Source organism: Platichthys flesus, chromosome 10 (genome assembly GCF_949316205.1).
Source record: "Platichthys flesus chromosome 10, fPlaFle2.1, whole genome shotgun sequence".
Classification (NCBI taxonomy): domain Eukaryota; kingdom Metazoa; phylum Chordata; class Actinopteri; order Pleuronectiformes; family Pleuronectidae; genus Platichthys; species Platichthys flesus.
Window position 1 is genome coordinate 7,354,313 of NC_084954.1, and position 17,543 is coordinate 7,371,855.

At 44.9% G+C, this 17,543-nt stretch overlaps 2 protein-coding genes across 3 annotated transcripts; both read left to right on the top strand.

Annotated features, from left to right (window-relative positions):
* The first annotated feature begins 2,510 nt into the window (after positions 1 to 2,510).
* On the top strand, positions 2,511 to 5,968 carry fhl5 (four and a half LIM domains 5). 2 transcript variants are annotated; one of them, XM_062396529.1, is made up of 6 exons: positions 2,511 to 2,680; positions 2,778 to 2,958; positions 3,116 to 3,290; positions 3,933 to 4,102; positions 4,249 to 4,435; positions 4,799 to 5,968. In XM_062396529.1, exons 2-6 carry the CDS (start codon positions 2,797 to 2,799, stop codon positions 4,948 to 4,950), a joined length of 846 nt encoding a protein of 281 aa, XP_062252513.1. In that variant the 5' UTR covers positions 2,511 to 2,680; positions 2,778 to 2,796; the 3' UTR covers positions 4,951 to 5,968. The 2 variants fall into 2 exon arrangements, with proteins under 2 accessions (XP_062252513.1, XP_062252514.1); XM_062396530.1 differs by having other exon boundaries at positions 2,511 to 2,671.
* Positions 5,969 to 6,567: 599 nt separating this feature from the next.
* si:ch211-266g18.9 (transforming growth factor-beta receptor-associated protein 1) lies at positions 6,568 to 14,087 on the top strand. The gene is made up of 11 exons (XM_062396497.1): positions 6,568 to 7,386; positions 7,571 to 7,765; positions 7,932 to 8,086; positions 9,057 to 9,139; positions 9,258 to 9,608; positions 9,779 to 9,836; positions 9,919 to 10,062; positions 10,493 to 10,627; positions 10,708 to 10,852; positions 10,939 to 11,360; positions 11,459 to 14,087. Exons 1-11 carry the CDS (start codon positions 6,699 to 6,701, stop codon positions 11,618 to 11,620), a joined length of 2,538 nt encoding a protein of 845 aa, XP_062252481.1. The 5' UTR covers positions 6,568 to 6,698; the 3' UTR covers positions 11,621 to 14,087.
* The last annotated feature ends 3,456 nt before the right edge of the window (positions 14,088 to 17,543 follow it).

Below are 17,543 nucleotides of genomic sequence, written 5' to 3' on the forward strand. Positions count from 1 at the left end.
GTGAGAGCCAGGGGAGGAGGGGCAGGCACAGTGATGGCATTACCCAGGGCCCTCACACGGCCTCCCTGGAGGGGTGTAAGGTTTTCCGAGATGGTAGATTGCATCTCTTCATCCCCGGCAGCCCCCTGTGTGGCTATCCTGTTCAGTTGGAAAACGCCACGTTGAAAGAGAGCTCTGCCCGTCGCTGCAGACAAGCAGAGGCCTTCTCAAAGGGCCCGGTCTGTGTGAGTCCACTCATTAACCACTAGAGCCGCCCCTCGCCTCAACCTAATGGATCCCACTTATGCTGTCATCACCATGCCAACCCAGTTGTCAACTCCGGTGCAGGGAGGCTTTTGTGCTCCAGGGAAACTCAACTGTGTCTTGTTGACCAGTCTGCAACAAGTCACCACCTCAGAGGAGCCACCAAAGGAAATGCTTCTCTTCTTCTGTGAGATCATTCGATTAATGTGTGGGGGGGGGGGGCAGCCCCTGACACCTTATTGTAAAGCACTGAATACATTAAGATAAGAGGACACCTGAGTCCGGGTCAAGTAAAGGCCTTTTTATTACGGCTGGACAGGCCGCATTGGAAATCTGCCGGCAGCTGCTCACTAGTTGACATCGGAGGATTAAGCGGGCAAAAAGGAAAATGCAAGATCAGCGAGCTTTTTTGCTCTGCAGCGTTGGCACTGTCTGGTGTACAAGTTAATAATCCACGAGACAAAGAGCAGCACCTGCTATCCATCAGATCAGAGCAGCTATAATAAATAAAGATACAAACACATCCATGCATGAGTGCAGATTAAGTCCGACAATATAAACAGAATGCACACTAATCTGCTTTGTTCAGATGCAATTTTTTTCCCAACATGATGATGTTGATATTATGCCAACTCAATCTAAAAGATGAGTTTTTGTATTCCGGTGAATATGGGTCACTGTGCAAACTCATTGTGAGTGTGGCTGCACACTCAGACTGTGCAGCCACACAACAAAGATTAGACACTATTCGAGAGGAGATGACTAGATTCGTCCTACAGTTGGTTCTTGGGTTTATTTAAGGTCTATATTGTTTTCTGTGACGTGAGGCCGCCGATCTGGACACCAGCAGGGAGCCAGGGCGCAGTACATCGGCAAGTTAATCCGGAGAGAAAGCTACCTCAGGTCTTCCCCAGGATCCTCCCGCTTGGAAATAAGACGAACCTGAAGGATGGCACGGCATAAGACCAAAAACCTGAGATTAGTTTGTGCTGAAAGGCTTTTATAACATGTATCGTGTAGCTAAAAAATAACACAGCCTTTAGTTGTTCCTCAGAGGTTTGTAGACACCACCTACACGCGCCGCAGAACCCTGTTTGAACATCATCTGTCGAATCCAAAAACGGACTGCAGCTTATTATTTGTTGTCGGAGTTGCTTTTTATTTTTCTCTGTATGAGGAGTGGCAGCGGATCGAATTCAGAGTGAAGACAGAGTTCATCCAGACAGAGTTGCATTCCTCCCAACCTCATCCCTGTCACTGACCTTCCTGTGTGTGTATACAAGGGATTAGGCCGGTGGGCTGGGCTGGTGGTCTTCCCAGGCTATTTTTATGAAGATGTCCGCCCCCATCCTGATCCTTTTGGAAAAACGATATGAGCACATGTTCCAAGAATCGAAAAGTAATTAGCCAGGTGTCAGTCAAAGACGCAGAAGAATTTTGATTAATATCCAAGTGGAAAAGTGACAATTTGATTTATTTCAGATGCGTTTTTGACACCTGAAACCTAATAAGCTTATTTAGTCCAACACTCACACAAACATTAAATACACACATCCCCATGGCCTGAGAGATCTCTTCTTCCACTGCTTCACACAAAGAGAATTTGATGGAGTTACACGAGTATCGCTATCAACAAGATGGTCTCTATTAATCTGTCATTCCTGCTCCTCCTCCTTCATTTCACCGTGGACGAGTTGAACATCCACAGGCCTGCAGCTTCCCTCCATCTGAAGTGCTGCCAAAGCACTCTCAATAGCCACTGAGAGGTCCTGGCAGTATAGTTCAGTACCTGGCAACCACAAAGCTGCTGGCGCCTACCTCTCATAAGCCATCTGCAACTGCCTGTGAGTGTTGCAGGCACTGACAAAGGCCACAAGTGTGTCCGGACACGTCAACGCATCCAAATGGCCGACTATTTCTCTGGTCTGGCACCGAAATCCAAACTGAGAAAACGAAAAATATCCCGAAGCACATATCTCATCTTTTCCTGACGTGTTGCATCAGCTGCGTACATACGTTGTTGTGTTTTCCTACAGGAATCTATCTGCTAGTAATCAAACTGCATTTCTTGCTGCTTACCAAGTGATAAAGCAGCAATGATTGGATCGGTTCAAGGCTTGGTGATATGTGCACCATCAGCGCCCTTAAAAGGTGCAGAATGATGCAGAGGAGCATGTCAATTCTCCCCAGAGATTACCGCTAATAAGAGGGCCAGTATTTATAGACGATCCCCCACAGTGGAGACCCCTAATCCTGCCTCACCGCTTTTCATCCTGGTGCCTGGTCCACTCTCTCTCTCTGCAGCCCCCAGCTCTACAGCCTCATCCTCGCTCCATATCAGCCGAGGTCGACACAACACTGCTTGTTTTTTTCTCAGATTCTCGCAAACGAAGGGGGAGAGAAATTGCTTGGTGTCTTTGCTTGCCTGGTGAGTTGGGTAAGAGATTGCCTGGACTATTAAAGGAGCTTTTTCAATCTCTTCCCACTTTACTTTATTGTCCAATCTTCCTACCGCTGCTCTCTTTGACCTTCAGCTAAGAAAAGCAGACGACGATGTCCACAAGCGAGCGTTTCGACTGCCATTACTGCAAGGACTCCCTGCTGGGGAAGAAGTACATAATGAAAGAGGACGTGCAGTACTGCACTAAGTGCTATGAGAGCCTGTTCGCCAACTGCTGTGAGGGATGCTCTTTACCGATTGGCTGCAACTGCAAGGTAAGGAAGCACTTCCATCGCCCATAGAGCCCTGACTCTGATTTAACCCAGGTATAAAATAAGAAAGTATTTATTTCTGACTATTCATGTACTAAATAAACCTCTTACCTTGCAGAATAACCCCAAGTGCAATAACGAATCTGTTGAATATCCACAGGACCTGTCCTATAAGGATCGCCACTGGCACGAGCAGTGCTTCAAGTGCGCCAAGTGCAGCCGCTCTCTGGTGGAGAAGGCCTTTGCCGCCAAAGAAGATTTATTGCTCTGCACCGAGTGCCATGCCAATGACTATTCCTCCAAGTGTACCACCTGCAAGAAAACCGTCATGCCAGGTACATCATACACTGTCATGTTTATAATCAATCATAACAACAACAACAAAAATGGAAAAATGCAATGAAAGATTTCAAGTTCATTCTTGACCTTGGGAATGTTTGGAGAGAGGAGTAACTGATCCTTCTGCTACTTTCATATTCTACGCTGAACTTTCAGAATTGGAAAGATTTGGTTCCGCTCCTAGTATCTCTCACAGTGAAAGGAATAACTCCGTTAAAGGAATGAAGGCGTTTTTAAAACCAAGGAACAAATTTTCAATCTCGACTGAAACAAACATGGATGAGAAGAAATCATTTTCAGTATCATAACCAATGAAAAAGGCTTCTGGTATCATGTGATACAATGGAAAGCTCACAGCCACTAAATGGACTTTGTGGTGATTGTTTCTGCAGAAAAAATAACAGGCTTACAAAGATTACACAGCAGTTATGTCATATCTATTGTTATATGTGCGGTAATATGAAAATGGAAAGTTTAAAGTATATAAACACCAGAGGACAATGCAAAAATTCTTTCCAAGATTATCAAGACTGCATCGTCCCCTCCCCACAGATCAAGCAGGACTATTTTGAGCCGCACTGCTTTTCTGTCATGGAGGAACCATATGCTGACTAAGCTGCTCTCGTCCCATGTGCCAGGTTCCCGCAAAATGGAATACAAGGGGAACAGCTGGCATGAGACCTGCTTCCTGTGCCACCGCTGCCAGCAGCCAATAGGAACCAAGTCCTTCATCCCCAAAGACACTGGCTACTTCTGCGTGCCCTGTTTCGAGAAGCAGTTTGCCTACCAGTGCTGTGCCTGTAAGAAGGTAGGGTTACAGCTGAGTCTTTCATGTGTATTGACTGCTGCAGGCTATCCTCCTGACTCAGGCGTTTTAACAGTAATGACTGTTACTGCATGTGTAACAACTAGTGAAAAAACATCATTGATTGTGTGTCTGTGTGCATGTTTCAGTCCATCACAACAGGTGGAGTGACGTACCAGGACAAGCCGTGGCACCGTGACTGCTTCCTATGCATTGGCTGCAGAAAGCAGCTGTCGGGCCAGCGCTTCACCTCCCGGGAGAACTTCCCCTACTGCCTCGAATGCTTCAGCAACCTGTATGCAAAGAAGTGTGTGGGCTGCACCAAGCCAATCACCAGTGAGTCAGGGGCTGTGCCCATGTTTTCATTCATTCACACACCGCTCACGCTGCTCGCACGCTCACATGCGATGCCCTTATCTGCATTTGTGCAGGAGCTGTCATATAAACAAGGTTGACCCGTATATCATGTAAATGCATGGACATATGGGCGGCTGTGGCTCAGGAGGTGGAGCAGGTCGTCCATGAACCTGAGGGTCAGCGGTTTAATCCCAGTCCCTGGCATTCAACGTTCTGAGTGTGGCAGGATGGCCACACTCAGGACGTGGTAATCTACAGTGTTTGTCATCAACAAGACCAGGAAAAGGGCTATATACTGTAAATACAATCCATTTACCATTTTCACGTGTTTTCTGTGTGCAGGTCTGGCAGGCGCCAAGTACATCTCCTTCGAGGAGCGCCAGTGGCACAGCGAGTGTTTCACCTGCACCCAGTGCTCCATGTCACTGGTGGGACGCGGCTTCCTCACCCAGCGCGACAACATCATGTGCACCGACTGCGGCAGGGAGAAGTGATCTTTCCAGCGGGGGTCGCCGCTTAATCCGAATAGCAGCAGGGCCTAATGCTCCGATACAGATACTGTAGAGTCATGAATAATTTTCTTCTCAGCGTGTCTGATGCATAACCAAATTCTGAATGTCAAACGCTTGGTGTTATAAATGAACATGCGTTCGCTCACACTGCCCACACACCCGCACACACACACAAACAAACACACACACACACACACACACACACACACACACACACATACATTTTCGCATTAAATAAACGTGTAGCTTTTTGGTCAGGACGCCATATGTGCCATTGTGAAAAGGATGAAATGCTGTTAAATATTAGAGCTGATGTTGACCAATTGATCAATTGACATAAGATTAATTAACTAATTACTTTTCAGGTAATAAGAGTTCTCAAGATATGATACTCTTTAAAATCTTGTTTAACAGTAAACACATGTCTAGTTTTTCGACGGTTAAATGTATAAATCAAGTCCCTTTGACATAATGAGAACTAAACTACCTCAGGCTACTGGCTGTTGCTTGTGCAGAGCCATACAAATTAAATAGTCTGATAAGCTAAATTATTCATCTGTTATAACACAGAAGGTAAAAAAACAAAACACTCCTGGATTCGCCCCTTATACCCAGCTGCACCAGTGTAGTCGTCCCAGGCCCAGGCTCCAGTCAAGTGTGGTGGAAATCAGTTAAGTGGGTTTAAGGAGAAAAGAAGTTAAAGAAACTGAAAAAAGTAAATCCCGAACTCGCATCTTAAATGTACTTGGTTCTTCCCCTGCCATAGTTACACCCTTCAAATAAATCTCACTTAGGAAACCAATATTCAGCATGCCACTTGTTTACGAAAACAAACCATCTGCTGGATATTTCTGATTTTGCTTCTAGATTTACTTATTCATACTATGACTGCATGGGGAAAAAAATATGTAAAAATATGCATGATAAGTGCTTCTCATATGTGAAATGCTTAAAAAATACAAAAGGTTATTACAATAAAGACCTTTCTATGTACATCATGCAGAGAGGGATGCCATGTTATTGCCTGCTGTTGTTCATCCTTATTTCTTGTTTGCAATCACTTATATACAATTCCTCAGAGGCAAAAGTTCAGAACAACAAATAGAACTGGTTGGTTTAAAATCCAGATCTTTTATGGTCCTGTTACACCATCACTCCAATGAAACAAACCTCCGCTGTGTTGCTGTGGCCTCTTGACCTCATCACACCCAGCTCGTGCACATTGTAAACACACTACGAGGTCGCCCCTACATGGTTTAATCAGCAGATCTTTTTGCCTTTCTACTTTTTCCCGCTGACCAGGGCCACCACTTTGGTCCGCGCCCGAGCCGAGGATCTCAAGTGACCTCCACTGCGGGCACCCTGAAATACCCGCCGTCTTCGCCGCACCTTGTGTTTTGACTCTTGTAAAAGTTTGCTTTCTCGGCGAGGCGGCTGGAGAGAGTTGTGTAAGTGTCCTCACATGGCAGGATGAGCAGAAAATGCTGACACTGACTTCCCGGCAGGATGTAGTCACATGGGGGAGGTGAAACTGCTTTACAATTCATTAAGTTGTGGAGGATTCAAAGAGGCAGGGGGGACAGCGGAGAGGTAGGGACATCTTATCTTACATATCGCTGAAGGAGAGCTGTGGTTTTGATTTTTCAGCGAAATATTACTTGTTACTCATACTTCAGTAACCGTCGAGATTAGTTGCACAACCAAAGTCAAAGGTTTACTACGTGTCTGCAATGGCTTTTAAAGCATTCACAAAAACACAGATCTATGAAAAACACGAAGCTCCAAAAGAAAAGGACAAATTCGGGATCCAGTGCCTCGAGTGCTTCGATCGAAATCTGTATATTGGGAGTAAAAATGCATCAGTGCAGCACCTGATCCTACAAAACAGCTCCAGCGGAGACCTGAGTCCTGGTCAGAGCCAAACCAGAGAAGGTAGAGCCAGGAAACTGGGCTCCAGCAACCCAGTCGTCCAACTGAGAGCGGTCCCGCTTTTCAACCACTTGCTTGTCCTGTGGGACCGCGGCGTCACGGCCCTCAACATGTTCTCCCTGGAGCCGGTTCCTGCCTTGAAGAAGATCCAGCACGTGTCTCTGTTTGAGGTGTGCGACTCATTGCTCGCAGCTCGGGCAGGATGCGTGCAGATGGTGACCTCCTCCAGCCGCAGGAGAGTGATCCGCATCCACGTGGTGGGAGTGGACAGCTGGGAGGTTCTCAAGGAGGTGCCTCTACAGCAGGATCCCGTGGCCTTGGCAATAGATGGCACCAGTCTGTGTGTAGGCACCTGCGACAGGTACCTCCTCTGCGACGTGGAGACCGGGAGCAGAGAGGAGCTCTTTCCTCACAGTCACAACAGGCAGTGTGTCGTTGTTACCTCAGTGGGACGAGGGGAGTTCCTCCTGAATGGGCCTGAATCTTTGGGTAAGCGCTGCCAGAAATCTTTATGGTACATTTAGTCCTGCAGGCTGTCGAGCACAGACGTCACCATGTGTCATTACATGCCTCCATTCCAAAGTTAACCAGCTCATATGAGTCCCACATATATTCATACAGCCAGGGGTTATTTGTTTTGCCAAGACATCATTTCCTCACCCTCGTCCCCCAGGCATGTTCGTAATGAAGACGGGGATTTGCCAGCGCCCTCCCCTGCAGTGGCCTCAGGAGGTGCTGGCAGCCACTGTGTGTTTCCCTTACATCCTCACCCTGCAGCCCCAAGTGCTGTCTGTCTACAGCATGTTGGATCAACGGTGCAAGCAGAGTGTGAGCCTCCATGGAGGGAAGGGTCTGCTCTCCACATCAGGTAAACCAGGCGGTACTAATAAATCACCTAATCCTGGCACATGGAAAACCTGTCCATCTGTGGGTTTGGGTTTTGAATGGTGAAGCCAGGTTTGCCCCAGTTTGCACAGATCCACTGCATCATCCCTTGCACCTACAGTTCCTACACATTACGGATCTCCCCTCAGATGGCGTGTTGGTGTTCACAGAGCGAGACATTTTCAGCCTGCGTCTGGTGCCGTTCGAGGAGCAGATCCAGGCGCTCGTAGGACACGAGAGGGTCGAGGAGGCTTTACTGCTGCTGGACGGGGTTCAGAGCCGTCGTCCACTCGACTCATACAAGGTGAGATTTGATCTGTAGATGTGAAGCAAGACATGAAACGTGTCTCAGCTCTGAAAATGATGTCACTGACAAATATGTATTTTTCCTCATAGGATACACATTTTAGGGGATAATTTATTAACAGATGCATGTATTTCTTCTTCCTTTAATTTAATCTTGTAAAATAATACTTTGGAGAGACTGCTTGACTTCTTCAGCAACTTTTTTACCATATTAAACTATTTACTACTACATAATTATTAAAAAGGAATAAAATGTGAATATGAAATTTGAAAAATAGAGGTATCACTGTAGATAATATGCATATAACATCATTGCCTAGTTCTTATAGTAGAAACATACATTGATTTAAAAAAAAAGGAAAAGCAGTCTGAGTACTTAAACTGCTTATTTGCAGAGTTTATACATATTTTTATATATATATAAATTCCCTGATCCCTTAGCACTTGAACAAATATCAGCATCATATGAACAACATAAAATGACTGAAAACCATATTTAAAAAACATGTATGTGATGTGTACTTGACTTTTATTGACTTCTTAGTTTAGTCCATGTCCCGTACACTTACATAGGGGAGGTGGGATATGTGACCTATACTGCAAGCAGCCATCAGGGGGAGACAGAGACGCTCTGGCTTCACTTTTGAGGAGCAGTCATGTCGTCCATCTTTTTATAAAGTCTGGGTTCACCAGCTTGGCATATTAGCATGCTAACATTTGCTGATTAGCATGCTAAGCTGTTGGCTTTATTACAGTACTTCTCTGAATTCATCATTTTATAGCCCACTGATAATAATGAGTCTACATTTATTCTGTCTCAATGTCCTTAAGAGGAAAATATTGCCCTTGAGATTGAAGGAGGGTCACACAGTCGTCTGCCTCAATGATTTCAGCTCACATGTCGGCAGATTGAAGAGGCTGCCATGTCATGTTGGCCTGTTTTTAACCGAGTCTCTCTCCACTGACAGGAGCTGCAGAAGGCCGTCACTTGCCTGGCTGGATTTGTTCATTTTTACCAGGAGGGTTTTTCCGAGGCCAGAGAACTATTCATGTGAGAGTAAAGCCCACAGAGGAAACACGAGCCTCCATATTCAAACTGTGCAAAGTAAATCACAGATTGTAGTAAAATTCGTGTTAAAACAAATCCACGTTGATTCATCCATGAACAGTGCAGGCGAGTTGGACCCCAGAGAACTCATCCTCCTCTACCCAGACATGAGGTTGTGTCTCGGCAGCAACTTCCAGTCCCAGTTTGATCAGGGGACACAGAAGGGCAGGGCTCTCCAGGTGCTCTGGCGAGAGGACACAAACATGTTCCATCACTACCTGCACTTCCTGGCAGATTTTCTCCGAGCTGTCAGGGGGACTGGGAGAGACTCAGCGTGCAGTGCGGAGGTGGACTGCGCCCTCCTGAGGCTGTACGTGGTACTGGGAGATACTGGGAACCTGCAGCAGCTTATCACTTCTCCTAACGAGTGCAGGCTGGATCACTGTGTTCCTGCTCTGGAGAAAAACAACAGGTGAGGATAAACATGTGGTTCCATAGATGAGATGTAATCACACTTTATAGTTCGCTCAATGCACAGATATGAATACGTTTTCTTGAATAAATCAGCATTTGTGATATTATTTTATTATTTTTTACGATTGATGATGGCTCATTTCCTATTTGATCTCCTTCTTTTTTCAGATATTTTGCGTTAGGTTCCCTCTATCAAAGCCAAGGGAGGCAAACTGATGCAATAAAGGTGATTTCCCCCTTAAACTCCACACTTCTATATTAACTCCATGTTGAAACGCTGTGTGTTTTATCATGTTTCATTCTGTCAGACTTGGGTAGATATTGCAGAGGGCTCCCACCAAGACGACTCTTGCTCAGACGTGTACGGACACATAGTGCGGACTCTCAGTCAGCTGGACGACAGAGATATCGTGAGGAAGTTTGCAGACTGGACTCTGCAACAAAACCAAGAGGTGCCTATTTATCATTTAATGCACGATTTCATCTGGTAACTTCACTCTAAAATGGTATATTTCAGGTGATCCGGAAATCCTTCATTGATGTCTTGATCTTCATTTACTGTGACATCGTAACATCTACTCCTCTGAAGAAGTCTCACATGTGTAACCTTTATACAGAGACCAGGGATATTCATATAGACCCTGTATTTGCAAAAATATATAGTATTATTTTTATGTATGTCATTTTTCGAGCAAGGGCTTGAGAAAAGGTCGGATTTCAGGAGGTTAATGCTCACACGCCGACTGCAGAGGGCAGAGTTGCACAATACAGCCAGATTGAAAAACACAGCAAAACACCACCCACTCCATCATATTAAGTAATTATGGGGCAATTATGGGTCATCAAATCATCCAATAACAGTTTTTCTTTATTTTAAAAAAGAAAGGTGTGCAGATTTTCACCAACCGCCCTCCAGATGATCGATTGGAGACACAAGACGTCTTCGTCCTCTTGGAGAAATATCCGCTGGCGTCGGTTTTGTATCTTGAGTTCCTGATCCATGATTTGAGCTGCGAGGTGGGTACAGCAGCAGCCGCCTGGTCGAACACCCTGACTCTTTCATCGATGATAACCATCGGTTGTAATCTGCCCTCAAGGAGGAAAGACATCACAGCTGTCTGGCCTTGGCATATGTTGCTCAGACGCTGCGAGAGGAAGAGGAAGCAGATTCGAGGTCGACCAGGGGGAAGCTGCAACATCTGTTATGGGAATCCAAATTCTACGACGTCTCCACTGTATACGGTGTGTGGACGTCTTGTGGGACCACAAATCATTGGAGAATCTTCCGCAAATTAAAGCAGAAATCTTGATTATTTTCCTCATTGCAGAGAAAGTCAAGTCAACGACCCTGCACGTAGAGACAGCCATTCTCCTCGGCAGGAGCGGGGAACACTCCCGGGCCCTGCAGGTGCTCGTTCACCGGGAACGAGACCCCCAGGCTGCCGAGGCCTACTGCTGCCGGGCTGCCCAGGGCCACGACGCCCCCTTCAGACAGGCCCTGCTGCTCACCCTGCTCCAAATCTACCTGAGCTCCGAGGATCCCACCGGCACTGCGGTGGATCTGCTGAACGATAACCCGCGGGCCTTTGCAGCGGAGGAGGTTGTCCAGCTCCTGCCCGACTCCTGGTCTGTTCAGCTCGTCTCCCAGTTCTTAGTGGGATCCGTGAGGGCAACGCTCCACCAGAGCCGCGTAGTGAAGCTGGAAAAGGCGCTGGCCCGGGTGGAGCTCATGCGGCACAAGGTCACTTGGGTGAGTTAAATAACATAATCTACATTTTGTTACTGCTGCAAATATTGTGTTTTATGCTTTCCTGAACCCTCCTGACCTTTGACCCCTTCCATCTGCAGATGCAGGCCTCTAAAGCAATGTTCAGACTGGACAAGGAGCAGAAGTGTAAGGTCTGTCAGCGAGTCCTTGCCGAGCCCCACTTTGCCTGTGACCTGCACGGCGATTTGATGCACGTGGGCTGCACGATCAACCAGTCTGTTGCCTGTCCGTGCACATTATGAGTTCCTCTGCACTCCCGAGAATCACATTAATCTCAAGCCGGTTAAGTGTCTGCTTCTCACCTGATGATTTATCTAGATTAGACCGTGTCATCTAAGCAAACTCCCATCAACGGTTCAATTCATGGACCCGGGACCAGACAGTTTCCCTAATTAGAAAAAAGAAAATACATAGTGTAAATAACTGGTTTTAAAAAAGGCAAAAGAGCACTCGTTGCACTTTTTAAGGGCGGCATGCCTGAGCTTTTTCCGAGAGACACTGTAGACAGCAATAGCTATAAATTGGATTGTGGAGGACACTCTGGGACATACTGTATATTCACTGATCAGACAGTGGTGTTTTACATGGAAACCACCCGTGGTCGCCCGGATGACCAGAGAGAATTTGACCATCCTCCAGTGCTGTATATACGCATCCCCACCATCATGGTTTCCACTGACTGGGTTTATTTGTCTGCATGGAGCTGGAAATAGAAAGTCAACATGCTGCACGTGAGATACTTCTGTTTCCATCCAGCCTGTGCATTAATGTACATTCAAGAGCAAAAGGCAGGTTTTGGAATGAAAAGTCAAACGGTGCAGAGCTTTGAGTCACTTCTATTGTGGACGTATCTCACATGCAGCCAAATTACATCTGGGTGCTTTGCTTGGAATATGAAATCTGAGTCAGTTTTTATTTTTCGTCCCTGTGTCATTATCACAGACGTCTATTCCCAATAATCACACTCGAACTCCATCGTCCACATGTAACCAAACTGCAAATAAAACGTAATCACATGTCGTGAGCCGGATGACAGTTGCAGTGGAGATATATTTGTTTGCGTCTGTCAGAAGGTCGAGACTCGGCGCTAACCCCAACTTTCTCTTTATACCGATGCATTTTGGGACGAGAGCTGCGGAGACGCCTACGGGGGCTGGAGCAGCGACTTGGCTGGACTGCTCATAGTGTTCTGGGCTGGGGTGAGAGACTAATTGCAATGTAGATAAACAGTGAATTATGAGCCCGCTGGATGGGATTATCTCTTTGTGAAGCCTCCGCCAAGATCTCGTGCTAATGAGGTTTTTTGTTTCCCACTGAGGGCAAAGGACAATCAGGAGCTGGGTTCACATTCCTCAGTGCGGTGAAGCCTTTCGAGGGCATCACTAGGATTAAACCTCATTATATTTCTCACCGTATCAATTTAACCTGAGTCGTATAAATAAATAGACCCATGTGCGAGGAAACCTCAAGAAGAAGCTTTTTTTTCTCTGATGTGGTCGCAGGAGAATTGCCATGCACACTCCTCCACACCGCCTCTTTGTAATTTTGATAATCTGCTTCTCATTCAATCACGATCTGAGCGCTCATGGAGTAAGAGAGTGTGAAGAAAAGCACGAAGCATCAACTCCTCCCTCGCCTGCATGAAGGGAGCCTCTCACAGTTTATATGGGCCCGCTGTGAGGCCCGCTGTGAGGCCCGCTGTGAGGCCTGCTGCTCTGCGACAGCCTGGGCCTCGGGCCGGTGCCTGGCGACCGCTGGCTGGACCCAAGGGCCCAGGGAGCGTGTCCACTTCTGTCCTCTCTGGAACATCCTCAGGGAACATTCGTGTTGTTTTGAACGCTTGAGGTTACGCTGCGCCTCAAAACATGTTTTTCTCATCTTTGATGTTGACCAACAGGCCCGGGTAACCAGAAGGTAAAAATACGCAGACACAAGAACAAACACACCTCCCAACGTTTGGTGGAATCGCACATTAAATTAAAGTTAAAATCATGAGTCCCTGATGAATGTAACCCTCCTGAAAACTGGAGCCTGGTGCCTGTGTCAGCCTGGACTCGGAGCACCCTGGGGTGCTGGCCAGATGGTCATTTTACACATGAGTGGAGTGGATTGGATGCAAAAGTCAACAGTTGGAGGGAAGTATGGTGGGTATCCAGACATTGGTCTCCCATTATAAATATCCCCGTCACCACAGAGTCAGTACTAGGACGGAAAATAGGAACATTTTCTTCCTGTGCTCGTCTAAATTTAAGGGGAAAATGTCTGCTGTCTGGACTGTAGGATGTAATTGTTTACATGTTAACATAGTTTTACATGCAGGGAAGGAAGCAGTTATATGAGATGCATATGGAGCCTTGTGTGCCTTCATGGTATGTATATAAAAAAATATATACATAACGTGGGGGCATCAGTTTTCTACTTCACTGTGAATTCACTGAGGATTGTATATAAGTGTGATTTTGACATGTTTCAGATGTCTGCTCCAGAAAATGATACAGTACTTGTGTTTAGGCTCAGACACCACATCTATAAAGCATGATTTAACACATTGAATTTTATATGCTTTATAGCAATGAGTTTTAATTAGATCTCTCTGGGATCAGCCTGACTTTAGGTCACCGTGAGGAGCCTTACATTTACATACATTTTATATTTACTTGTATTTCTTTGTGAAATAATGTTTGCAAATAAAGCGAATTGTATTCATGATATCCAATATATCATTTAAAAATAAAGTGTAATGATTCAGCTTTAAGGTACTTTCTGCAGTATATACCGCCTCACTGCTTCTGACATAGTGAGTTTAAAGAGGGTGTAAAGAAGAAAAAATATATTTAAATGAAAACCAAGCTTGATATTGCGATCATGTAACACGAGAAAGGCCACAAGAAGACAGCGTTAGACCACAAGGGTAAAATGTGTGGTTTTAATAATTCACTACCTTTAACTCAATTATTTTTAATCTCAAACTTTTAGTGGAGATGTGTTTTCCACTCTTTGGCACCGACTCTAAAACCGCTCATGGAGAAAATGCTGCCTCAAGATCCTGAAAATTGCAGCAGGTACCTCACTAAATAAAGCCTTAGGGAAAGATGCATACACAATGCTTCTCTGTGCATCGTGCATCATATTTATAGTCAAAGCCACAAATTACTGTATCATGTCCCTCATGACGTATTTTTCAGTCTTCTAGTGGTTGGTGAAAGACAAGGAGAATCTTAATTTGCAACCCTTTTGGTAGCAATAATGGTAAGTTAGTGGAAAACCTAAGCGATTGAACTTTAATTCCCACTTTCCCCCCAGCAATACTAATTCTGTAGATATAGCAGAACAAGTATGGGAATAAATAGCCAAAGAGGATGATCAAAGCGCGTCTTTTTTAAACCCTTAAAGCAACACTCTCATTTTCATGACTTGCTACCTTGGGGTTTGGCCGAGCGCCACTGGGAGAGAAGCGTAGGGTGGCCCACAGGAGACACACAGGGCAGAGACAGTGACCACAGACACCCACCCTGCCCTGATCCATGGAGCCACCGGTTATATACATCATGCTGCATGCTATAGAGTCAGATCAGGTCTACAGGGCTGCTATTGTTCACTGTTCACCACTTACAGTGTTAAAAACAGTTTGTTGACAGGGTGCTTTAATGGAGATTTATGCTTTAATTACGCACATAAGTGGTAATTTCAAGATAAATAGCATTAGCGCAAAAATACCATTTATTTACCTCCAGATGATTAGTTTTCCAAAATAAGTAAGTTTTATTATTATAAATAGTGCCTTGGGGATTGTATGAAAATTATTGGGTGGGAGAAGGTGGTCAGAGAAGGGAGGGTAGTCTGACTTTAGGGGGGGAACACGAAAGTTGTTGTTTCCCCCCATATTCACTTTTTAATTTGACAGCCACTTGTGACTTTTATCTGCCATATGAGTCACATTGTGTGTCATGATATGGTTGTTTACAGTTTGTGTTTCCTACATGAAAGGTTGTGAATGCTCATCTGCACAAGTTTATAACTCACACACTCTGTCATCTGTTCTCCTGCAGTTTGCCACTCTGGGGCAGTTTTCATCAAACTCGCCATCAATCTTAGAGAAACATCAAACTTTGCTTGTTTCTATGCCACCAGACTCCGCCACAAATAGATTTATTCCCTAACACGCTATGAGTTATTAACATAACTGTACTGCATTGGACTAATGACTCAATTTTAGATGAGATATGAAGGTTAACTTTTGTTGAGTTGTTTTTGGCAACCTCATGCTCTTTTCTAGGAGTGAGCACTACGCACAAGCTGTCTAGTTGTGGTGGTCCACCTGAAATATTATTTTTCTTTTCTTATTTAATGTGGAGACTTTAATCTTTGGAGCTTTTGGATTTCTTTGAACATAAATGGACCTGCTAAGAATATTCAAAATTGGGCGGAACCACAATCTGACTAATTCCCTCATTGTTACATAAAATTTTGTGTTAATAAATGTAATCATCTATATTTTAAGCTGCACAAAATCAAAACGAACAGATTAGATCGACTCATATTTCAATAAATTCCTTTAATACATGTATATATCTATGTTATCGAGAGTTTGCCTCATTTACATTTCTTTGTCTTCTACATCTTTTGCTTATAATGCGAGACGTCAATTTGGCAAACTGTAGGTGATAAAATATGATTGTCCCGTGTGAAACAAACAATTAAAACTCTGAAGAGACAGAAGGGATGGGAGTTCGGCACCGCAGGGTCCCTGGGCTCTATCTGAGAGCTCGCGCCTCATGTGGTGATTGACGTCACTGATTACAGAGCATGTGCCGCACGTTACTGTTACTGTACCCTGGGAAAGTTAAGACCATGGAATCACTCATAATTAGACATTTAGCGCCAATCCTCCCCACAGATGCACACACCCTTCACCACAACAGATAGGCCAGGAGTTAAAAATGTCCCCCGATAGCCACCACTGGAGGCTTACTGTAACCCGCACAGTAAAGGCCCCGGGGGGGGGAAGAAATCCAACACTAACCCCAAAAAGGCCTTGTTTATCCATTGAGCTGAAGCATCTGCAGAAGAAATCTTAAGTATTGTATTTAGAGCCGAAAAAAGTCCCATGAACAACCCTGAACTATCACAAACTATCATAAACTCAGTCAAATTAGAGGTGTATTGTATTTAAGCATAGAATTACAATTCTATTTCTATCTATCGAATATCTCTGGGCGCATCCAACGCAGGGCTTTCATTGAGTCTTTCATGAACTCTGACTACCACCGAGCGCAGAAGAATGGAAGGATTCTCTGCTGACGTGAAGCTGCACGACATCTCGGCACTTTGTGGTTTCATGAACCAACACTTACTGGAGGGTATTTCAGGAGTGCCTGAGCATCAGCATCGAGGAAAACTGGCAAATAACAATTACCAAAGAGTACAAGATGTTTTCCACACAAAATGTACACAGGAAAAAAACATTTTTTATTTTTTTTCTGACTAAACCAAATGAATTTGTGTCACCTTTGCCCTTCTTCTAATCTTATCAGTTAACTTGGAACCTGTTTTGCACAGTAATGACTGTAGGTGAATTTGAGTCCGACACATGGAGGCGAGTCTTTACGTGTCTCAGGGAGTAATACTGCATGTATGTTAAAGTTGTATGAAGCCATTGGTACCTTCCGAGGAAAAAGCCCAGAGACTGATAAAAACCTTGAAAAATAAATAACAAAGTATGATTTTATAAAAGCACCTGCTGAACTGTGAGCCGAACAGGAAGGTTTCAAGGGAGTATGGAGGCCCCCGGCAAAAGGGACCCCCCCCCAGACACAATGACACCAAACTGCGTCATTCCCATCTTTAAACAGCTTTTGATATCAAAATGATAAATAAGGTAAAAACTTTTAGAAATGGTTAGGTATTAAGCCCCTCTCAGCTCAGGGGCCCCAGGCAGTTGTCTGCTTTGCCTTAAGTTTAACAACACCCCTGACGCCACAGATAAAACCTGTGATTTTGACTTTTGAGGCCCCTCATATCATTTCAGATGTCAGGGATTGTTGGAAAATTGAGGTTACCTTCAGATGAGCAAATAAAATAAATCAACATTGACTTGAAAGAGCAGAATTTAGTTTTCCCCCTCAGGACCATCCATATTTAGCTTGTGACCCTGATCTGAATGCT

Coding starts and splice junctions, on each gene's coding strand:
- si:ch211-266g18.9 (XM_062396497.1), top strand. CDS start 6,699: ATGGCTTTTAAAGCATTCACAAAAACACAGATCTATGAAAAACACGAA. Junction 7,387..7,570: donor GAATGGGCCTGAATCTTTGG/GTAAGCGCTGCC, acceptor CTCGTCCCCCAG/GCATGTTCGTAATGAAGACG. Junction 10,063..10,492: donor CTCTGCAACAAAACCAAGAG/GTGCCTATTTAT, acceptor ATTTTAAAAAAG/AAAGGTGTGCAGATTTTCAC.
- fhl5 (XM_062396529.1), top strand. CDS start 2,797: ATGTCCACAAGCGAGCGTTTCGACTGCCATTACTGCAAGGACTCCCTG. Junction 2,959..3,115: donor CGATTGGCTGCAACTGCAAG/GTAAGGAAGCAC, acceptor GAATATCCACAG/GACCTGTCCTATAAGGATCG. Junction 3,291..3,932: donor CAAGAAAACCGTCATGCCAG/GTACATCATACA, acceptor CCCATGTGCCAG/GTTCCCGCAAAATGGAATAC.